Consider the following 24,808-nt stretch of genomic DNA (forward strand, 5'->3'; position numbering starts at 1 on the left):
TCTCTGTCGTACAACCTGTTCCTGGAGCACGTGAACAATCTGTACCACCATAACCAGAACAATAAAACGGTAGTCGTGATTCGCTCTGAGTCCGTGTGCTGTTTTCCCGGCCTCGGGTCTGTATTTTCGTCACTCACAACCACAAGCTTCTATCTTCTACACTCTCAGCTTCTGAAATTCAGGAAGTCAACAGCACCAAGCATTTTTGCGAGTTGTTAGAGATGGGCAAGGAGGCTTACTTAAATTCTTAGGGTTGATTGAAGGAAAAATAGGTTATTTAGATGTTCTGTAGCAGAGGGTGTTGGGCTCACTTTTTCTTTAACACCCTGTGGGCAAAATAAAGGAGCTGCTTAACCATAAACCCATAGCAGTTTTGTTTTGTTTTTCCAAAATATGGTCTGTGGATAGGAGAAAGGGGACCATATAATATGTCCAAACCAGGACACTTCTGAAAGTGAAAAGGAACACTGTTAATTCTGGGACAACAGATGTAAGCCGGGACTGGCCTGGGCAAACTACCATCGCCTGCCCAGGGGCCACCACCAGAATTGCCTGGGATGTGAGTTAAGTGCACATGCCTGGGCCCCGCTGATTCTGCTGGTAGATTCAGGGTGGGGACCTAGCAATCTATATTTTAACAGATGTCCCAGAGGAATTATTAGAAGTGCAAAAGTTGGGGAGCTGCTACCATACAGACTATGCCGAAGAGAAACTTAAGTTTTCTGATGAAAGGGCTCTTGGTTCCGTTTTCTTTTTTTTTTGGTCTTTATTTTTTTTAATGTTACATTAAAAAAATAGGAGGTCCCCATAGACCCCCCCACCCCCCTCACCCCACTCCTCCCCTAACAACAGGAACTGGGGCAGCACCAACACCAGCATCCAGTGCCTCTTAAGACATTTGACTGCAATTACGTGTTTTCTGAATTAAGAGATGTTGGTCTTCAGTTATTAGTCGGTCATTATTTTACTAAGAATCTAATGGCGAGAGGTGTCCTTTCTCCCACCTCCTCCCCCTCCTTGAATTAACACGAACGTTCCATGACTGCCATCATACACATTTATCGCTAAAACAAAAGTTCTAGAAAATCTGAAGCAAAAAACTTGGGTTTGAGTGATTCTTGGGGAAAGTTAATGTCAGGAAATGGTCATGCTTGCCTTTATTCCAACCAGCTAGCTGTCAGCTGAGCCTCAGTCTACCCATCTATCAAATTAGAGGTTTGGACTACATGAATTCCAGGTCGAACATTTTATGAAGTTCCTTAAAACCTAAAATGGGTAACAGTTACTAATCAGCTGCTTACCTGTTGTGATACAATTTGCCCACGTGTTAATCAGAATTTTAAAAACGATCCATCTATATTTTATAAGTCAGCCATCGTGCTAACACATAATTCACAGTTTGGGTAGGACTAGCGTTCTTGCAGCACCCCCTCCTGCCCTATTTTGAAACTGGTCACATAGGTAAAATTTCAAATAAAAGGGCCAACCCAAGATTCTAGGATGCCCTCGGGCTGTTGCAGAGCATTGCACTGTGGCATACAGTTGTACTTCATTGTGCTTTACTTCAAAAATCTATCCACATGACTTTATAATGCATGTTTCCAAATGATTAGCTGCTGATAGTATTTTTAGATGTTTGCTTCATACTGACACACAGATTTACACTTTGATCACATGAATAAATCATAAGGCATCATCATGGAGAAGGAGTTGCCTCTGGGAAGCATTTCTGTAGACCATGCCCTTCACCAGATCTCTGTGATGACGGAAATGTTGACTATCTGTGCTGCCCGATCGGGTCGCCACTAGCCGCCCTAACACATGAAATGGAGCTAGCGTAACTGAGAGACCATTTTTTATTTTATTCCATTTTCATTAAATTTAAATGTCCACGTGGCTCGTGACCACCATGTTGGATAGCGCAGCTATCTACAGCTGTTTCACTCTGTTTAACGTCCCTTTATTGAACAACATTGAGCACCCATTTCCAACAGCCGCTGTGCTGGTTGCCTTAACACAACCTTGTAATTTCTAAATGTTGATCTCAAAATGAATCCTTTGCCCTCTGCCCATTGATTTCACTTTCATCAATATAATAGTCTCTCTTGGGATAAGACAATAACAAAATCCTATGTAGACCTTTTCCTGATGTGTCCGCACGGCAGATAAATTCTTGTCTCATCTTTGCTGCACAAACCATTGGCCGCCAACCTCACTGAATCCAGTTCCTCTCCGAGCATCACTTTGTTCCCCGAGTAGAAGTATTCCCATAGCCCAGAGGGGCTCCACCTGGCTCCACATGGGAATTTCCAGGTCCTGGGCTCCCACTTCAGATCCATCCAATCAGAGGGTCTCTGAAAAGTAATTTTTGAGCCCTCTAGGAGATTCTAACGTGCGGCAGGGTTGAAAACCACTGATGAAGTCCAGACTATAAACCAGTCTTTGAGAAATCACTGAAGAGCTGGAGGCAGCAAATCCTGTCTTCCTGGCACAGAGCAGGCCTAGAATCCTTGCAATTTTATTGATGTTCTCTTCAACGGGTAAACTGAAAATATTTAAAAAGTAGAAAAAGGCCGTCTCGATTTGGATTTGGAGCAACTAGGCAGCCTTGCCGTTCCCTCCTGTGCAGGAAACTGTAAAGCTAAGCTAACGCCACTCACTGTTCCCTGGCATTCTTGTCCAAACCAAATTTGCTGGTGCTCAAAGATGTTTAATGCTTTCAACAACAGTATCAGATGCAGAAGCTTTCAACTGCTCTTACTAACAGCTTAATACAATAGTATAATTATTTCTAAAGTTAATTATTGTCACCATAGCCCAGTAACTGGAACAGAACTTCCTATATGAAAACTGCTCTTCTTCTAGGTCTTAAACTGGTAATGAAATAACAGTTTACGAGGGCAAATAAATGCCCTGTTATTCAGGTGAGAGAGGCCAGCCTGCCATCCTGCAATCAAAGAATCTAAGGGTGAGAGCTAAAAGGGCCATCTTATCCATAGAACCCCTGTCCAAATCAAGCTTAAACTATTCCAAGCGAGGTCCCAAGCCTATCTGTGTGGCCCTCAAGGAAAGAGTGTGTGCCCACGGCTTCCATAGCTCACCTGGAGCTGTTTATGCTCTTTCTGATATTTTCAGAAAATAATGGTAATTTACTGGTTTTCACTTGATGTTTTCTTAAAAGAATTTGATCACTGGGTATACTTTGGTGCTTATGAACTGTCAAGCTCTATCTGAAAAGCATTTCTGTGGGAGTCTATTTTATATACTAGGTTCTGCTGAATACCTGGGAAAGTCGCTTAAACATTCAACAATAGCCAATGACGATTCTAATACAAGAGGACTGTGTGTGCGTGATTTGTGCGTGCAAATATTTTTGATAGTGAACCATTTTTTTCCAGGCTTATGTTTAATAACAAAGGCTAATTCTCTTTGGGGGGCAAATATCAGGCTTCTTAAACATGAGTTTTATTCCACCTTAGAGCTGATTCTTTTTCCCTTGAGAACATTTCTGAGGTTTCCTGGAAGTCATGAAGAGCTCCGTGATTGTTGCCCTAAACACAACTTGTCAAGATAGGTGCTTGACCTGTGTAGCAAAGCTAAGTTATATGGCCCATGAGCAATAGGTATTCCATTTTAAAATTAATTACCCTGCTGACCACCGGTCTGTCTTTATTTCTTCTACAGCAGGGTTCTTAACCAGAGGTCCGTGAGCTTAAACTGAAATTTCTAAAAAAGTATTCTTTTGGGGATGTGTTGGTATAGGTGTGATCTATTTATCAAATAGTACACAGTATAGTGTGGACTTAGTAAGGGGTCCATGGTTTTCACCTGACTGGCAAAGGGTGGAACAAACAAGGTTAAGAACCCCTGCTCTAGAGCCTAAACTAATGTCAGAACTGTTGTCATTTCAAAGAGCCAAACCTCTCCAGATGGAGTTCGTGGAGACTCTGCTAGTGGAGGGCTTGAGTGCAGTGATTCTACAGTTCTCAGAACATGGACAGCTGCCTTCACTGTTGACATTGGAGATCTTGATTTAGCATTTCCACCTCCATCTCTGTCTCCAGCTGACAAAGGAGCTTTTGCCAAAGATGGAAAAGTGGTCAAAATGGCCATTTCCCAAATTTTAGGCACACTCGAAGAGCATATGGCCAAGTGGATGGAACCCAAGAGGCGTGTGTAGTGCTGCCGGGGATGTGGAGGCTGAGGCACGAAACCACTCACCGACGATGTCAGTGTGTGCAGGCCCCAAGGAGCCGCTCATGAGAGGTAAGCACTTCTCACAGTGGCTCAGTGACAGCATTGTCACGGACAGAAACCGGTGAGCAATACAGGCTGCTTCATAAAGTCTGAGATCTTTACAGGCAAAGACCTCCAAAACCATTTCCCTCAACCCCCTCATTTTACAAAAGCAGGCACTGGGGCCAGAGAAGCGAAGTGGTTTGTCCATAACAAGTTCGTGGTAGAGCTACAATTCAGGATTTCTCATTGGGCGCACCAGGTGACCTCCTCTCCAGGGGGGTCCGTTCCTAACTAGCTCTTTGGTCAGAGGTGGGTCCTCTGGCGACGCCAAGATGTCGCCCAGTTCCGCACAGTACAGAACCAGATCCTTTTGGAAGTGCTGGTGCCACAGCTGGTCAGAGCCCTGGGCAGGGGCAGCCAGTGGGCTAGAACTGTTACAATGCCTGGCGTTTTCCATACAGACCCAGAGCTTATAAATAGGAACACAGAAGCACACTTTTAAGAAATATGACGAGCAAAAAGTGCAATTCTGCATCCCTTTATTTGTAAACGAGTTGGGAATGTCGCGCTCCATTTGAGAGCAGGAGTGGGATAGAGTGGGGAGGAGGCCGATTCCAGCAGTTCGCGTTATTCTGCACCAGAGCAAATGCTTGGGCATAAGGTCGTGCTTTAACCCAGGCACATCATCACATTCTTGTTATGTACAGCATATTCATATGTATGCATGCACTTCTTATGGCTTTGTCCCTGGACGCATTGCAGTGACACAAAAAGCTCGAGTCTAGAGAGTAGTGTATGTTGCAAATGCCTCATGAGCTAATTCTTTGTTAAGTCCAGTGGCCAAGACTAGTGCTGACCAGATGGCTGAGAAACAGGAACATCTGCTAGGCACCGGCTCATGGGATTCAGCTGAGCCAGTGATGCCATCTTGCACCTCTCCCTGGGGTATGACTGGGTGCTAAAATAAGCCCTGAAGATGGAGAGGAAATAAACCTCTCCCCAGCCTCTCCTTCAAAGGATGGAGTTGGGGCCACTAGTAGCCTAAGGCATGGAGCAAGAGGTGAAGCCCACGGCTCTCTTCCACCTGGAGTAAGTCCCAAGCCCAACTTGGATTTTGGTCTTGAGGTTGGCTTTCCTCTACCTTTGCAAAGTCCCAGCGCACAGGAGCTGGACTTGCCAGAAACAGGCCATTCAGTGTGACCAGACATTGCAGTTGCACCCTTGTTTCTTAGCTGATGGAGGGGAGCATTTGATTTCAGGGCTCCCCTAAGGAGGATGTGGCAGCCAAGGTGGAAGTGCTGAAACGAGGAAGCTAGAGATGGAGGGAATCCTCTTCGTGCAGCTGTATCCTCTAACCTTGGATGTGTGGAAAAGGACCCTTCCTCCTTCACTTGTTAGCCCTGTGAGTTGACACTGGAAGGGGAGAAGAAAAAAACTACTCTCCCACCCCTACTTCAGCCTCACTTTCTCCTATTGTCATCACCTTCCCTCTTCTACAATCCTAAATTGTCCTCCAGCTCTCCTCAGATTGAAGCTTCCTTCCATTTCCAGGGCAAAAAGAATCTCTTGCTTATTTTCATTTCTACTTACCACTCCAAGCTTGTATCATACTTTCTACATCTCCCATTCCAGCTTATCTGCTATTGGCCACCACAACTGCTTGGCTGACCCAAACCAAGAGCAATGCCATCTCCTCCCAGAAGCTGGGAGTTGAAAGCTGGAAGAGACCAGGACATAGCCCAAGAAGTACGAAAAGTTGGGTTGGAGAGTTCCCTCATTCCTTCTCGGTAACTTGTTGCCTTGGGAGGATGGAGAAGTATCACTGGAGGTTAGGAGAGGGACCCAGGGTGAGATTTAGAACCCCCTTTTGGGGGATTTTGGCCCATCCCTGGACTATCCCACACATTGGTCATTTCTCATAATTGGCAGCACTGGTGGCACTGAATCTGAGTCACAGATGGCACCTGCCAGCATGACGTGTAAGGCCTGCAAATCTATAATCAGCCTGATGCCTCGCCCCTACACTCTTTGCTCCAGAGCAGGATTGGTAAGTGTGGATTGATCTGCCCTGGGCCATGGAGTAAGGGCATAAAAGTCCACCCCAAATGAGCGTTTCACCCAAAAAGTGAGGTCCTGAACTAGTTTGAGATTTGATCCTCTCTCCAGGTGCCCCCTTTCTCCCTTGTTCTTCCCTTGCCCTGCTGGGCTCATCTTTTCACTTTAACAAGTTTGAACCAACTGAACAGACCAACAGTTTGTCCTGGCTGCATGATGGGAGACCAAATGGCCACAGAAGAGGGTTCTTGCCTCTCGGCAGAGCAATGCTCTGGACCTTGACTGCAAAAGTGGCTTTTGTCTCACAGGCTGTGTCCCTGCCAGTTACATGTCCTGCACAAGTGCTGTACAGAGTTCTGGAGAAAGTGCCAGGAACGAGGTGGTTTCAAGCCAACTTAGCCTCACAGTTTTGCTTCCCAACAGCCACCACTCATCTCCAGGTGGTCGGGGAGGTAGTTCGACCCCAACACAAGGGGGAAAGACGTGCCACCTTCCTTCACTGGCTGCCCCTTTTGACACCTAGATGGCTGGTTCCCAAGGCCTCTGAAGGGGTGTTTCTGTCACAAAGGATGCTGGGCTCTGCCCACAAGTCGTTTGGGCCGCTGTTCAGTCAGGCCCCAGCTCTGTCTGGCTTTACTGGGATAGCCAGGCAATGCCTATTTTTACCCACTAGTTTGGTTTGAAACCTTGACTCACATGGAAAATAATTCTTGCTCATTTCTTACATGTGATTAGGGAGCAGTGACTTTAAATAACTCAGCAGGAATGCTTAGAGTCTTCATCCCATTTGGCAGACCTGGGACAAAGGAATGGCTACAATGCTGCCTACACCACTCAGATGCCGAGATCATAACTGAGGTTCCCAGAGTTCTGCATACAACTCTTCAGAACCTTCCTTCAACTAAAAAATGTTATGGGAAGGCCATGAGAATAGCATAGTAATTCCCTGTTGGGATGAAACATCTCTATGGGAATCTGGGATGAGCTTTTGACAAAGTGCCCAAGTCATGAGGAAACCAGTTCCTTAGACCAAGGATTTCAGCTGGGTATTAGGGTGGAGAGCAGGAGAGGACTATATTGTAAAATGCCACCACCATATATTCATATTGCATATGGCATACACCTTGGGTGGCACATATGGAGCATACATAGAACAGATACATGCAGGTAGCACCCCTATCAGTATACTATGTGGTTGGGTATGTCAGAATGGTTCTTGAGGTCTATGAAACTGTTAACTGGCCAGAAATGGGAGACGTCATCCCACAATAGCATCCTTTAAGGGGTAGTTTCAGGAGACATTGACCTTCTGCTAAAATATATATACATAAGTTTTTCTTCATTGCATTTCTCACAGATTAATCTCTAGAAAACAATGAGGTCAAATCAGTGATGAAAAAGTACAACCTGGATCACATTAGGCCTTATGTGGAGTACTCCCTGACCAAACTGTCCTGTGAATAAACTGAGGTTCACACTAGGTGACCTTTCATATCTGGCCTATAGCAACACTTTGTCTATGAGCCGTGTTCCTGAAACTGGAGAGTGGATCCATGGCCACATCAGGTCTTAGTGGCTGAAGTGAGGTGGTTGGAATTTTTCCTTAACTTGACTATTTCCGAAGCACTTTGCCGCCTCTATTGGAAACAATTTTATTCTGGCAGAGCTTAGGTGGTGGGAGGCAACGTGCAGGGTCCCTTATGTAGCCTGAAGTAGCAGGTTGAGGGAACAGCTACTCCCACTGCTGGTTTACTTGATGTGAATCAATGTAAGGACCAAAAGCAGGAAATACCCTACTCTGTGCAAGTCTCCCTGGGGCACTTGGCTTCTTCCCTTAACAAGGTTAAAGTAGAGTGACTCTAGGTGATGCTAAGGTATGTGTAGGTTGTTCAGCTGGAAACTTCCATGCTGAGCCCAAGTCTTGGGCTGTGTGGAGACTGTGGGAGAACTGGTCCCAAGGCCTTGTCTTATCAGGGGTCAGTTCCCTGCCAAGCTGTAGCTTTTGACTATTACTCTTCAGACACCACCCAGGCATGCCCCAGGACCCCACCCCCTCCTCCCCACCCTGTGTGGTGTGGCTCTTGTTGTCTGCCAGCAGCCTTTACTTTTCATCCTCATCTCCCTCACTCATGCTGCTGATGGAGGCTGAGGCTGCTTTGGGCGAGGAGGGGGGAGAGGTTTTGTTCGGGAGCCATGAGAAGGTGGGTGAAGGGGAACGGGAAGAGGAGCGGCTCCGGGTTGGGCTGTTCATAGGGCTCTGCTTCGGGGATAAGGCTTGCAGCATCCGGCTACTCCTTTCCTGGAACATCTGCTTCTAGAGAAAAATATGAGAGAAGACATCTGTTAACTTAGCAATCTGAGACGAGAGGAAAGAAAGAGGAAAGGCAGGAAGGAGAACCACTACAAAACAGTTCTAGAAGTATCTGTGTTCACATCTGTGCCCATGAAGACTGACTTATACTACTTTCCATGTCTTCCAAGACTATCTATGGTGAGTGTTGGGGATTGAATCATGTCCTCCACAAAAGGCAGGTTCAAGTCTTACTCTGTGTTCCCGTGGGTTTGAACCCATGGTAAATAGAACCTTTGAAAATGTTATTAGTTAAGAGTTGGACTCATTTGTGAATAGGATCTTTGAAGATCCTATTTAGGTGAGGCGAAATTGAAACAGGATGGGCCTGAATCTGTATGACTGGAAGCCTTATAGAGGGAGGAAATTTGGACAGTCAGTCAGCAGACAGAAACCAGAAGAAGCCAGATATCAGAAGTCAGTGGAAACCAGAAGAGCAGAAAAAGGAGAGATTGCTATGAGGATTTGGTTCATGTGTGACCTTGGCCAGGTAATGGTGCCTAGTTGTTTGCTCAAGCAAGCACTGGCCTAATTGTTACTGTGAGGACATTGCATGAACTCAAATCATCAGTGAGTTTATGGCATCCATGGCTCATTACATCTACAATCAACTGAAGAGATTGCCTTCCCCAATGAGAGAAGTCTCATCCAATCAGTTGAAGGCCTTAAGAGGAAAAGTAATGATATCAGCAGTCAGAGGAGAGAGTTTCCATCTCTATGTCAGCCAGCCAGCTTCTCCTGGGGAAGTCACTGAAAACCTTCATTGAAGTTCCCAGCTTGAAGCCTGCCCTACAAAATTTGGACTCATGCTTCCCCACAATTGCATGAGACAATTTTATAAAATTTCATAATATTTACAGATATCTCCTGTTGGTCCTGTTTTCTTAGAGAACCCTGACTAATACAACTGCCATTCGACGGAGGCCTGCCAGAACACAACAGACTTTGGAGCAAGCGAACCCTGCCAATACCTTGCCGTTGGACTTCTAGCCTCTGAAACCATGAGACAATAAATTCCTGTTGTTAAAGCCAAGCAGTTTGTGGTATTTGTCTTAGCAGCCCTGGCAAACGAAGACAGTGAGGAAGTAAGTGAAATTCAGAGGCAGTGAGATGCCGTTACATAAGATTACTGTCACTGCTGGGTCTTGGAACACTTTCCTCTTCCTGTCTTTTCTTCCATCTACAAAATTTAACTGAGTGTCTATTATTTGCAAGGCAAATAATACCCCCTCCCAGGTACTGGAGGGGTAGCAGAAAATAAAACAAAAATTGCTGTCCTCCTGGATATGAGGAGAAATCAGACAATAAACTAAATAAAGTATGTGGTATGTCACATGTAAACAAAGACTGGGAGAATAAAACAGGAGAGGGGATGGTGAGTGGGGGTTGGGGTAGGTGGGCTACAATTGTGAATAGGGTGCTTGGGGAAGTCCACTCTGAGAAGATGCTATTTGAGCAAAGGTCTGAAAGAGGTGACAGAAGGAGACCGTGTAAATGGAAATCAGAGGAAAGGGCAGTCTGCACAGAGAACCCCCAGACAGGAACTTCTGTGCCATGTTCAAAGAAGATCAAGAAGGCCATTGTGGCTGCAGTGGAGCCACCTGGATGGGGTGGGGAGTCAGGAGAAAGCAGGTTCTGGATTGGTGCTCCCCCCAAATTCATGTGTACCCAGAATCTCAGAATGTAACCTTATTTGGAAATAGGGTCTATGCAGATATAATTAGTTAGGGTGAGAAGTACTGGATTAGGTTGGTCCCTAACCCAATATGACTGGTATCCTTATGAGAAGAGACACAGAAACACACAGGGAGATGGCCATGTGAAGATGGAGACAGATTGGAGATAGGCTGCCAATAAGCTAAGAAATGCCTAGGGACATCAGAAGCTAAGAGGCAAGGGAGGGTTCCCACTATAGGTTTCAGAGACATCGTGGCCCTGCCCAAGACCTTGATTTCAGACTTCAAGCATCCAGCATTGTTAAGACAATACATTTCTGTTGTTTCAAGCCACCTAGTTTGTGGTACTTTGTTACAGCAGCCCCTAGGGCTAAATGCATTAGGAGAAGATCACCAGAGATGGAACAGATGGCTGTGTCACATAGGGTCTTGGTGGCCACTGTGAGAACCTTGCTTTTTGCTCTGAGAACAAGCTAAGGAAGCCCTTATGGCTGCAGGTAGAGTGAATTAGTGGGGAGGGAAATGGGAGGGGGTTTTAGAAAAAGATCAGGCCAGAGGAATAACAGAGGGCTGCTTCACATGGGGTCTTGGTGGCCATGTGAGAAGTACGGCTTTTACTCTGAGGAGAAACCTCTGGAGAGTTCTGAGCAAAGGAGTAACAAAACCTGAGTATTGTTTTAAAAGGACCACTCTGGCTGCTGTGCTCGGGAGAAGCTACAGTGAAGCAAGGCAGGAGTAGGGAGAACAGTTAAGGGCCCATTGCAATAAGAATTCAAGAGTATGGAGGCTTGGACCAGGGTGATAGCTGTGAAGAGGGTGAGACACGGTGGGATTCCAGGTATATTTTTTTCCCATATATTTATTAAGGTATAACTTTCTACTAATAAAACTCACCCTTTTTAGTGTACTGTTCTGTAAGTTTTGACAAACGCACACAGTTGTGCAGCCACCACCAGTCAAAGTATGGAAGAGTTTCATCAGCCCTCCCAATTCCTGCATGGCCCTTTGTAGTCACCCCTCCCCCAGCCTCTGGTAACAAATATGACTTCTGCCCCGACATTTTTGCCTTTTCCAGAATGTCATATAAACAGCATTATCTGGTATATGGTCCGGCTCTATTCTGAAGGTAGAGCCAACAGGACTTGGAAGAGGAGTCAAGTGAGTCTAGTTTCTGGCCTGTGAAACTCAAAAGCTGGCGATGCCATTTACTGGTGTGGGGAAGACCACAGGGTAGGGGGTTTCAGAGGTCAGATGGGTTTTCCATTTTGGGACCGTGGGTGGCCTGTTGCTGGGTGCTTTCATAACTGAGCTGTTTTCTGACACTGTCCTTCAGCCTTTTGGGAAACCTTGTCTTGTCCTGAGTTCCTGCCCACCAAACCTCCCACGCTGGCCAGCCTCCCTGGTATTCTGCCCTTTGCCGACTGCTCAGATCCCAGTGCTCTATTCCACCAACTTCTGAGCACCGTCTGTGCTGCCTGGGCTCTCTGCCCTTGTTTTTTTCAATTGCTTGTAGCTGAACCTCAGATCCTAGCAGCTTGGTCTAATCTTTTGATCCTGAACTGTCCCTGAGAGCCAATTCTCATTGTAGCCATGATAGACTTTACTCATCATTTGGGTTAATTCATTTTACAAACCATTACTGAGACTATCTGGGTACGAAGCTCTGTAAAGAAGGAAGGGGAAGAAGAAGAGGGTAAAGGAGGTGGTGATGTCTGAGCTGGGATATGAGGAGGGGGTGTGTGGGGACTGGGGAGGGGGTGGCTGGCTGCCTAAGCACAAGGTACTAAGTATAGATGGCCACTCTGTGGCCTGCAAGTAGCTTGGGTGATGGAGCAGTTTACATGATTTATGAATTCCAAAAATATATACTGGATTTATGTTTGTAAACTGGTTTGTTTCTCTGGGTATATGAGATTATTTGGATTCAGAGGTTTCAATTTTACTTGATTAAATAATGATTAAGGCTTTGATTGGGCCACATCAGTGAGATGTTGAATCCCTGCCCCCTTGGTGGGTGGGGACTCACAGAAAAACTGCACCACAGAGAAGGGAGTTGGAGTTTTGATCCTAGAGCCCGGGAAGTAAACACACAGAGAAGCAGATACATGAAAAAAGAAAGAAGGCTTGATTAGACACAGCAGAAGCCCTGGGAAGAGAGATGAGCCATTCGCCTAATAGTCTACAGCTGGCCTTGTGGAGGAAGCAGAGCAGCTGAGCCCAGAGAGAAATCCAAGAAGCCTGAGCCCTTGCAGACGTCAGCAGCCATCTTGCTCCAACACATGGCAACGGACTTTGGTGAGGAAAGTAACTTATGCTTTATAGCCTGATAACTGTAAGCATCTACCCCAAATAAACACACTTTATAAAAACCGATTTCTGGTATTTTACATCAGCACCCCTTCGGCTGACTAATACAGGTGACTAGAACCTCAAGTGCCTATGGGGTAGACCAGGAGGAGGCTGGATATTCTCCCCAAGAGCCCTGAGTGGAATGAAATCAAGGGAGGGGTATGATCAGATTTGTGTTTTAGAGATATCTTTTGGAATAAGCATAAAATTGAAGAAAGAAACCATAAAGGAAAGATTTGGTGTTTGACTACGTAAAACTTCTGTGCCTCAAAAAGCATCATGAAATAAGATAAAAAGGATAGACATATAGACCAATAGAACAGTATTGAGAGTCCAGAGATAAATCCACACATCTACGGCCAGTTGATTTTTGAAAAGGATGCCAAGTCCATTCAGTGGGGAAATAATGGTCTCTTCAACAAATGGTGATGGGACAACTGAAAATCCATATGCAAAAGAATGAATGTGGAACCCTACCTCTCACCATATGCAAAAATTATCTAGGTTGTCTAGTTTATTGACATACAGTTATTCATAGCATCCTCTTATGAGCCTTTTTATTTCTGTAAGGTCAGTAGTAATGCCCTCTTTTCATTTCTGATTTTATTTATTTGCCTCTTCTCTCTTTTTTTCCTTTGTTACACTAGCTAAAGGTTTCTCAATTCTATTGATATTTTCAAAGAACCATCTTTTGGTTTTGTTAATGCTCTCTATTGGTTTTTTTCTGTATTGCATTTATTTCTGCTCAAATCTTTGTTATTTCTTTCTTTCTTCTTGCTTTGGATTTAGATTGCTGTTCTTTTCCTAGGTCCTCCAGGTATGCAGATAGGTCTTTGATTTTAGCTCTTCCTTTTTTAATGTAAACATTTAGGGCTATAAATGTCCCACTGAACCCTGCCATCACTGCATCCCATAAGTTTTGATATGTTTTCTTGTTTTCATTCATTTCAAGATATATACTTATTTCCCTTTTAATTTTTTCTTTGCCCCATTGATCGTTTAAGAGTACGTTATATAACTTCCATATATTTTTGGATTTTCCAGTTACCCACCAGTTATTAATTTCCAGCTTCATTCCATTCTGGTCAGAGAAGATGCACTGTATTATTTCAATCTTTTTAAAATTTATTGAGACTTTTTTGGTGACCCAACCTGTGGTCTTTCCTGGAGAACGATCCATGTGCACTTGAGAAGAATGTACATCCTGCTGTTTTAGTGTGCGATGCTCTGTATATGTCTATTAGGTCTAGTTGTTTTATCATATTATTCAAGTTCTGTTTCCTTATTGACCATCTGTCTAGATGTACTATCTATTGATGAAAGGGGCATAGAGAAGCCTCCAACTGTTATCATAGAGGTATCTTTTCCTTTCATCAATTTTGCCAGTGTTTGCCTCATGTATTATGGGGTACTGTGGTTAGGTATTTGAATACTTAAGGTTGTTATTTCTTCTTGGTGAGTTGACCCTTTTATTAGCACACGTCTTATCTTTGTCTCTCTCTTCTTTCTTTTTTTTAAAGATTTATTTATTTTATTCCCCCCCGTCCCCCGGGGGTCTGTTCTCTGTGTCTATTTGCTGTGTCGTTTCTTTGTCGTCAGCGGCACGGGAACTGTGGGTGGCACCATTCCTGGGCAGGCTGCACTTTCTCTTGCGCTGGGCGGCTCTCCTTATGGGTGCACTCCTTGCGCGTGGGGCTCCCCTACGCGGGGGACACCCCTGCGTGGGGCGGCACTCCTTGCGCGCATCAGCACTGCGCATGGGCCAGCTCCACACGGGTCAAGGAGGCCCGGGGTTTGAACCGCAGACCTCCCATGTGGTAGGCGGACGCCCTAACCACTGGGCCAAGTCCGCTTCCCTCTTTGTCTCTTGTGAGAGCTTTTGATTTAGTCTGTTTTGTCCAATATTAGTGTAGCTATCCTGGCTGTCTTTTTGTTACCATTTTCATGGATTATCTATCTTTTTATATCTTTTTACTTACAACCTAGTTGTGTCTTTGGGTTTAAGGTATCTTAGAAACAACATATAGTTGGATTGTGCTTTTTTATCCATTCTCCCAATCTGTGTCTTTTGATTGGTATTTAATCCATTAACATTCAGTGTTATTACTGTAAAGGCAAAACTTACTTCAACCATGTTCTCCTTTGTTCTTTATATGTCTTGTGGTGGATGGAAGCTGTATGTACCCCAGAATAACATATTCTTAAATCAAATCTATTCCTGTGGGTATGAACCTATTGTAAGTAGGAACTTGTGATGAGACCACTTCAGTTAAGGTGCTGCCCACCTCATCAGGCTGCATCTTAATCCTATTACTGAAGTCCTACATAAGCACAATGAAATTCAGACATGGGGAAGGAAGGCCACAGGAAGCAAGAAGCTGAACATCAACAGATCCTGGAAGAGAAGGGAGAGATCAAGAGAGGTTGCTATGTATCTTGCCAGGTGCAAGCTAAGGACCAAGGATCACCAGCAGCCAGCCCCAGAATGCCACAGTTTTTAGGAAGAAAGCACCACCTTGATGAGGCCTTGATTTGGACTTTTTCCCAGCCTCAGACTGTGAGGAAATACATTCATTTTTAAGAGTGTTCTTTTATGTACACTTGTTTCACCTCCAAGAGAAAGCGTCACTTTCTTGTGTCCTTCTCCAGGAATGTTGATTCTGTTTTTGTGTGTGTGTGTGTGCAGAATTTTCTCCCCAGATCCTATGATTTGCTTAACTTCCCTCCCTCACTCAGTGTCCCCTTTCCATTACACTTCTCAGTTCTGGGACCAGTCATGCATTACAGTAGTTTGGTTCCCAAGCCACCCCCCCCCCTTTTTTTTTTTTGCTGTCAGGCTTTCTGCCTCCAGTTACTTCACTGTGAAGGATCCTGCTCCAGGGAATTAGGTGGGGGTCAATGTTCAAAAGGTCCGTTCTGTTCATTTAGGTGATCCAGCAATCAGAGACAGGGCTGGGTACCAATACCTCTTGCCAACAGTTCTGCCATGGTCCCCTTTGTTCTGTGGGGGCCCTTTGGTATGCACACACTTGCCAGCTGCTTGTGTTCTGCTCTGAGACTCTGTGGCCTTGGGTCCCTGTGCCCGGCTGTGCGTGGACTTTAACTCACTGCTGAGTGCCTCTATGATCTGCGTTGCCTTGTGTGCCTCTTAAGCTGTGCAGGACCAAGTGAGTGGAGGGGTCCAGCTTGTAGACCTCCTACCCTTTTTTTCTTTGGTGTTTTTTTTTCTTTGAATCTGCATTTATGTGTATGTGTGTGCGTAGTCCTTCCCCAGTCTCTATCATCCTCCAGAGTTTCAAGTAAGTAGGATTTGTCCTTTTATTTGTTCTTTCTGAAGGCAGGCTTTTCCAGGGGCTGTCTTACATCACTTGAGAGTTCCTAATTTCTCATGTATTTTAGAGTTTAAAACAAAAATATCCATGTTGTAGTTGGGGAAAAAAAAGATTAAATGTAAATGGAAAATGGGGAAATTTTACAACAGTTAATTATAAATTATAGGTCTTAGTATATAAGCAGAGCTTCTGAATGAAAAAGAAAAATGGGCATATGGGTGACAGCTAAAGGGTACAGTGTTTCTCTTTGGAGGGATGAAAGTGATCTAAAATTGCCTGTGGTGATGACTGCACATACCTGTGACCATACTCAAAACCACTTAACTGTATACTTTAAATGGATGTATTGTAGAGTAGCATTTGAATTATATCTCAAGAAAGCTGTCCCCAAATAAGTACTATCCAAAGAAAGATGGGCAGATGACACATCCAGGCAATTTGCAAATGAAGATTTAGTAATGAACTCTAAAAAAACGTTCAGCACCATTAATAACCAAATAAATGCAAATAACTGAAATGAGATACCTTTTTTATATATTGGATTACTAAGGTGTTTTTGCTTTGTAATGGCCAGTGTTGGTGAGGGTTTAGGGAAAGGCGCACATTCTTGAACTGCAGGGCAAAACAGTAGTGTGTGCTGTTCACATGCCAGCTGGGCCCTGAGCCTCAGGGAAGTTGCAGCACCTACGGTCCAGTTCACTGGGCTCACCCAGGACAGCTAAAAGGAGGGGAGGATGGTCAAGCACCACACCAAGGAACTCAGAGAGTCTACAGCTACCAGCAAGAGAGTCCCATCCACCAACCATATGGGATCATAGCCCCCTCGCAATTAGAGGGGAAGTGGGCATCACCATCCCAGAATCCTCAGGACTGGGGAATAAAATGTGGACTAGAGTGGACTTACAGGTATTCTACTATAGACTTATTGTGATTCTAGCAATGGAAGAAATGATATCATTGACATGGATACAGTGGCCATTGGAGTTGCTGAAGGCAGGGAGAGGGAAAAAGAGGTGTAATATGGGGGCATTTTTGGGACTTGGAATTGTCCTGAATGACATTGCAAAGACAGATACAGGACATTATATATCCTGCCATAACCTAGAATGGAGTGGGAGAGAGTATAAACTACAATGTAAACTATAATCCATGCTGAGTGGCAATGCTCCAAAATGTGTTCATCACACGAAAGACGTTATTGTGGGAAAAGGGGGAGGTGTGGGCAGTGGGGCATATGGGAATCCCTTATATTTTTTATGTAACATTTTATGTAATCTAAGTATTTTTCATTGTATGTCCTCCCATGGCACACTGGGTAGACTGGGGGAGAGTGCAAACTATAATGTGGACCATTGACCATATGGTGCAGCAGTGCTCAGAGATGTATTTGCCAAGTGCAATGAATGTCCCATGATGATGGAAGAGGTTGTTGTGGAAGGAGTGGGGTGAGGGGGATGGGGGGGTATATGGGGACCTCATATTTTTTTAATGTAACATTTTAAAAAAAGCAAAAAAAATAGTAGGGTGCCTTTTTAGGGTGAAATTTGGCAATAGGTGCAAAAACTTCTTCCCTGAGATAGAGATGTAAGTAAATATGTATTGTGCTAACAGATATTCATTACAATGTCATAACAGACAAAACTGAAAACTCCCTAAATGGGTTAGAGATATCTTGTACAGCTCCAAGATGATACAGTAAGTCACTGATGAAAACCAGGCTCTTAAGGAGTATTTAATGTGAGCAAACACACATGAACTAGTGTGATGTAAAAGTGACTTTAGAATAGTATGTTCTGCGTGATCCCAATTTTGTAAAAGGACGTACATACGTGTAGAAGGAAAGAAATATTAACAGCAACTGCTCTGGGTGTTGAGACTCCAGATGATTTTTACTCCCTTTTTATTCTTTACTTTCTAATATTTCTATAATGATCATATCCTACTTTTATCATAAGAACAATGACACAGGTGAGAAAACGAAGGCACTGCCTCGGCTTAACTAAAGGCCTCAAGTACATCATCAATTGCCCCATGGCACTCATTTTCCCTTTATAAGCTCTAGCCTGTTACTTTTTAGAGTCCCACGTTTAGTCTAGCAGAGAAAAAGGAAATGACTTCTGATCACTAAAATCCTTTCCATATTTAAAATTCTATAATTCTAAGAATATACCGATTATTTACCTCCCAGTAAAGGCACTGATAATTCTGCCAAAAGAAATCCACCACACCAACTCAAAATTAAACTGAAAAAAAAAATGGGGCAGTACAACAGCATTACCTTATATTTAAGCCCATTTATGAGACAAAATCAAATGCCAAAATGATTGGTGGCCTATGATTAACAGCAACATTTAAAAAATTCCTTGAATTTCTAGCAGGCACTTTAAAATCTATGTTTTTATTACTGTAATCTTTAAGTATATTTTTAGTGGCAGCCATTAGCCTTCCTGCCGTTAATGGATGTCAGCATTTCCATTAGAAGCCCACTTTCCAAGGAATCTACAACATGTCTACTGTACTTTGACTCAAGCTCATAACTAAGAATACCCTGCCTAAAGAGATGAAAGAATTTGAATCTTTAAACAATGGTGTAGCACTTCATAAAATGTGATATCTGTGCCTTGATTTGTTAGCTCTCTGATCTGTTTGTGGTACATTTTGAAGGGCGGTTCCCCTGCAAAGGAGCTGAATTGCATCAGGTCAGGAGACAGTTTGTAATGAGCTTCCTGGGAAGAAAAGCACTTTAGAAATATAACAAAATCATGAAGACCATGGCCTGGAATTTTCAAAGGAAAAAGGTATTTAAATTCAGTCTTTTACTGTATTAAAGAGGTTTCCTTTTATAAAGTCCCCTCCAAATAATTCCATTTATAGTCCTGTCTGTATCAAAGTAATTTTTTATTCTCCTCCTACAAAGTTTTCCCTTTTAAGAAGTTTTTAACATCTGGAGAGGCAGTAAATGTCCTGACAAATGCCTCTGAAAGGTTTTAGTATTGCAGATATATTCGGACATATTTGCCAAAAAGAAATGAAAAAACAAATCCTAGTTCCATCTGGTTTGGGCTTCTGGTAAGCAAGCTGTAACTCAAGGAGAGAGAGAAGGGCCCTTGTTTCGGTTCTGGTCAAATGGATCAACAACTAGTCCTTATTCTATGCCTGACATGGCTCGAGGGGCAGATGCTGTTCTAGGGGCTTTAAAGTATGTGCCAACTGAATCTTCCCAATAACTATAGGAGGCAAAGGAACTTACCCACAGCTGCCCAGCTAGGAAGTGAGCCCCTGTTCGTGACCACTTCCCCTGTCATTAGCCACTTTCATACTAAGAAGCTTTTCATGATGATGCACATTTTACTTGTGCATTTGTTCGAAGACAAATTTTTTAATTCAACTGTCAAAGTCTCAAGCAGGAATCTAATTCAGATCCACAAGCGGCATTTGATATTTCTTTTCTCAAAACCAAAACGGCTTTAATTAGCAGCAGCCCTCACCTTAAGTACAAAAAACGAACACACTGTCAGGTTTTCTGAAAAAGGTAACCTTGTGTATGGGATGACCAATGCCTTTTTGTTGCCATGAGGATCTACCAGATGGATTGGATTGGAGTAGGGGCAGTTTATTGGTTCAAGATGAACTAAAAACTTCCACCTAACTTAAGGTCATTTCTCTCCTGGTACTTAAGGAAAGGATCTATTTTCATATGGTAAAGTAAAATAGACTCATTTCATCTCAAACAGGAAATGATTCTGGTTTTGGAGTCAATGAGGAATTTAGTGACAGATCGTTCAAAAGTATACATAATTAAAAGACAAAAACCCACCATGTGTGTTGGGGGTGCTGATGTTTAAATAGAAATGTGTTTGCTCTGGGGATTCAGAAACGTCAAACAAAAATAAAGTTTCACTAGGAAAGCTCTACACCAAAACCCTGAAAGCTGATCCAGCACCCCCTGACCCTGGCTCCTTAACCCTCAGCACGGTGTGAACAGCATCACCTCCAACATGGCAGCAAAGCTTCAAACCTCCTTTAAAGTCCCTCCCCTTTGTCTTTCAAAGACACACTATCCAAAAACGTAACACAAAGTCTCTGCTGCAAAGTTTCCATTTGCAGCTCTGGTTGGGTTACAGGCTGCCTTCCAAGTATGGGTCAAGAAAGTAGTTAAGGGAAACGGACTTTGGCCCAGTGGTTAGGGCGTCCGTCTACCACATGGGAGGTCCGTGGTTCAAGCCCCGGGCCTCCTTGACCCGTGTGGAGCTGGCCCATGCGCAGTGCTGATGCGCGCAAGGAGTGCCGTGCCACGCAGGGGTGTCCCCCGTGTAGGGGAGCCCCACGCGCAAGGAGTGCACCCGTAAGGAGAGCCGCCCAGTGCGAAGGAGGGAGCAGCCTGCCCAGGAATGGCGCCGCCCACACTTCCCGTGCCGCTGACGACAACAGAAGCGGACAAAGAAACAAGACACAGCAAAAAGACACAGAAAACAGACAACCGGGGTAGGGGAGGGGAATTAAATAAATAAAAATAAATCTTTAAAAAAAAAGAAAGTAGTTAAATAAGTATAATAGTAGGCAGTGAGATTGAAAATAATATCTCAGGCTCTGCTAACCTACCAATCAGACTGGGTAAGTGGGAAGAAATAATCACAATTATAGCAATTGAGAAGCAGACTACTTGCTTCAAATTCTCAAAAATCATCGTGGTAGTCCACCCCCAGTGGTCCCCGTCTCCTGGTATCTACATCTTTGTGTGGTCCCCTCTGACAATGTACCAATGTTGGTCTGTGTGATGGATAGAATATGGCAGAAGTGATGGTACATCACTTCTGAGATTAGGTTATAAAAGACAGCGGCCTTTGTCTTGGTCGCTCTTTTCCTCTCTATCACTACCTCTGGAGGAAGCCAGCTGCCACGTCTCCTGGGGGGAGAACTACATGCAGCTAACAATTCCATAAGTGAGCTTGGAAGCAGTTCCTCCTGACATTTTGACTGCAACTTCATGAGAGACCCTGAGTCATAACCATCCAGCTATGCTGCTCCCAGATTCCTGACCAAGAAACCATGTGAGATAATATTTGTTGTTTTAAGTCACTAAGTTTTGGAGTTTAATTTGTTACACAGCAATAGATAACAAATACATCCATAGATACTATGATTTCCATATCCTTAGCAAGACAGCAGTAGAATAGAAAGCAGGCAGTACCTGTCCTGAATCTAGATAACTTGGCCTGAAGTACCTTAAAGGGGCTTTGGTAGGCCTCAATTTCTCCAAATGCCATGCCTTGACCAAAGCAGAGTTAAGCAAAATGGCAGCACCCTGTGGAAATTCTGATCGTGAAAGAATACAGTACCATCTGGGGGAAGAAAGAGACCTGGGCCGGAGCTCCAACCCAGCACCTTCACCTCCAAACTCTTGTGAGACCATCAGAAGGCGTCGTGATTTTTCCAGACCTTTGTTTATTTGATAAAAGAGCTATGATACTACCTCTTGTGTGATTAAAATGGATAGAGTCAATGTGAAAGGGCTTTGCCAAAAGAGTTAAACCTGCTACACAAATTCTAGACAGTAACAACAATGTTAACATCATCACTTTCCACCTAGAGATGAATAAAGGTTTGGAATTTATCCCTAACATCAAACATGAGGACACTTGAGGAGACATAAAGACTATAGCACGAAGACCAAACTCAAACACTCTCTGGGGCCCAGGGGACAGCATAAATGTGTGAATCAGGCTGGGGGAGGGAACATGGGGAATGGTAGAACTGTGGCACACTAGAGAACTCATGCCCTCCCAAAAAGAAATTTTAAAAGGTTGGGGAGGGAAACGGATGTGGCTCAAGCAGTTGGGCTCCTGTTTACCATATAGTATGTCCAGGGTTGGATGCTCAGGGCCTCCTGGTGAAGGCAGGATGGCCCATGCGGCGAACTGGCCCACACGGAGTGCTGCCCCATGTGGGAGTGACCCCCGCGCAGGAGTGCCAATGGACGCAGAGAGCTGGCACAGCAAGATGATGCAACAAGAGACACAGAAGAGAGAAAATAAGAGATGCAGCAGACCAGGGAGCTAGGGTGGTGCAAGAGAATGATTGCCTCTCTCCCACTACGGAAGGTCCCAGGATTGGTTCCTGGAGCTGCTTAATAAGAAGACAAGCAGACACGGAAGAACACACAGCAAATGGACACAGAGAGCAGACAAGGCAGGGGGAGAGAAAAAAAATGTTGAGGAAGACCAAGCAAACCAAGCCTGCCTGCTGAATTTGATCCACCAAATACCAGATTACAACCAACACTTGTATCCAGCACTATAAGCAATAGAAGTCTAAAGATGTATGTATGTAATGTATTTGGAAGATTTAGACCTTATATACTTTGCAAATGCTGGAAGGTTCTCCAAATAGGTCTTCATCACAGATCCATCCATTCATTCACTCATACATTTACTCAATCCAGAAACATTTATGGAGCACCTACTAAAAGCTACACACTATGCTTCATACCAACCCCCATTATGTCAAATTTTGTACCTGAAATCCTTCTATTTTGCCTTTCCAAGTTTGGATTATTTGCATCAGTACTGTATTTGCAGGTAAGGCAGACCCTCTATTTTAAGAAATAAGTTCCAGTCCCAATCCACAAATAAAGAATTATTATAATAATAGCATATTCATGAAAAGCAAATTACTTATCTTGGCGTTTAACATCCTTGTAACTATTCCTGTACTTTTAATGTCAACAGAAAAAAAGTAATGTCTAAGTCTGGCTGATATGGTAAATTAATGTTAATAACAGTTTTGACACTAATAGCAAGTTTTAAAAAAGAAAATCCTCCAGTCTCTAAGCTGGGTTTCGTTTCTTAAAAATCACCACAGCTTGCTGTCAGCAAAGACTCCCCTAGAACAATTCCAGCTACTATTTCACCTTCACTGGGAACCTAAAACGACTAGGGTCTGTAAAGTTTCTATGAAATTCTATCCCTTCCCTGCCTTTGCTCACTCCAGGTGAGGGAAACATGCATCCCCCTTGAGTTACAATAGCAGGGCTTATTTGCAGCAATACGTTTCTCAACCCCCGTAAGTAAATGAATGTCTATATGGTTGCATTAAAAACCTCTAGCGGAAAGCAGACTTGGCCCAATGGATAGGGCGTCCGCCTACCACATGGGAGGTCCATGGTTCAAACCCCGGGCCTCCTTGACCCATGTGGAGCTGGCCCATGCACAGTGCTGATGTGTGCAAGGAGTGCTGTGCCACCCAGGGGTGTCGGCCATGTAGGGGAGCCCCACACACAAGGAGTGTGCCCCGTAAGGAGAGCCACCCAGTGTTAAAGAAAGTGCAGCCTGCCCAAGAATGGTGCCGCACACATGGAGAGCTGACCCAGCAAGATGACGCAACAAAAAGAAACACAGATTCCCAGTGCCGCTGATAAGGATAGAAGCAGTCACAGAAAACACAGCGAATGGACACAGAGAGAAGACAACTGAGGGAGGGGGAGAAATAAATAAACAAACAAAAACCTCTACTTTGCCTGCCCTGATCAAGATGGCAGAGTGAGATGCTTTAGGGCTCTATCCCCCACAGAAACATCTTTCTCAGGGCCTCATAAAACAGTTAAAGGACTGTAGTAACAAGATGAGCACTGAATCAAGAAAAAAACCACTTAAAAGCAGAAGACTCTCAGAGCACCTTGGCTGGCCCCTCCTCCACCACCTCAGTGCAGAGCCAGCCTGCACTCCCAGTACAGATCCCTGGTCCCAGTTATGGAGGTAGCAGAGTAATCTTTATGGACATACTGAAAGCATGTATATCTGGCTGAATCTGGCTGACGGTGGCCTGAGGGACTCACGGTTCCCCAACTTGCCTGGCATATAAAAGAGCAGTCAAGGAGTACTGTCTGGGGCAAAGAATTGCGGGCTGTGGGCCATATCATACAGTGCCTAGGTCAGTGAGAAAACTGTTTCCTAGGGAAGAGGAGACAATGAGAACCACATAAATGGAAAAATTTTTAGAGCCACACACACATTCCTAAGACAAGAGGCATGCTCACAAAGGATCAGGGAGACCTCTGTGCTTTGGCCTGGAGCTATTCTGTAAACTCATTGTGTACCCCTATATTCTTTATGTAACATTTATGTAATCTAAATAGCTTTAAAAAAATTTTTTTTAATTAAACTCATTCTGTGGGTAAGTCTTGAAGGAGAGCACTCACACAGGTCCAACTGCAAAGACTGGGAAAGGCGTTTTCTTTTTTTTCTTTTTTTTTTTTTTTTTTGGTGTGTTTGTGTTATTGCCCAGAATTCAAGGAAACACTAGGTGGATACAAGCTTAAGGAACAGATGCCACAGAGTCTAAATTCCAGGGATGATAACTTAAAATTAAAAATAGAGGTTTCAATAAAAAGTTACAAAAAATGTATCAAAATAAAAAAAACAGGAAACAATGGACTAGGCAAAGGAGAGTATAAGTATTAGAAATCATCAATTAGGAGGATCACATCTGGGACATCCAAAGACTTTTTAAAATATGGTCCTTAGTATGATCAAAGAGCTAAAGGATTACATGAACAAAGAACTAAAGGAAATCAGGAAAATGATAGATATATACAAGGATAATATCAATGGATAGATAGAAATTATGAAAATTATCAAACTGAGCTGAAAACTACAGTAACAAATTAAAAATTCCCTTGGGGGGGGAGGTTCAACAGCACATTGGAGCTGACAGAAGAAAGAATCAGTGAACCTGAAGATAGGACAATTGAAATCATTCAGTCTAAGGAGCAGAAAGAAGAATGAATGAAACAACATGAACTGCCTAAG

General features: G+C 43.8%; 1 protein-coding gene across 6 annotated transcripts in view; it reads right to left on the reverse strand.

The window, feature by feature from the left end:
* Nucleotides 1-4,761: 4,761 nt before the first annotated feature.
* The window catches only part of PCYT1B (phosphate cytidylyltransferase 1B, choline), a 116,978-nt gene continuing 96,931 nt past the window's right edge, over nucleotides 4,762-24,808 (reverse strand). For all 6 annotated transcript variants that reach the window (XM_004469700.3, XM_058291203.1, XM_012529503.3 and 3 more), the window contains one exon: nucleotides 4,762-8,608. In XM_004469700.3, coding sequence (XP_004469757.1) covers nucleotides 8,396-8,608 — 213 coding nt within the window. In that variant the 3' untranslated portion in view covers nucleotides 4,762-8,395. The remainder of the gene's footprint in view (nucleotides 8,609-24,808) is intronic.

Source organism: Dasypus novemcinctus, chromosome X (assembly GCF_030445035.2).
Source record: "Dasypus novemcinctus isolate mDasNov1 chromosome X, mDasNov1.1.hap2, whole genome shotgun sequence".
Classification (NCBI taxonomy): Eukaryota; Metazoa; Chordata; class Mammalia; order Cingulata; family Dasypodidae; genus Dasypus; species Dasypus novemcinctus.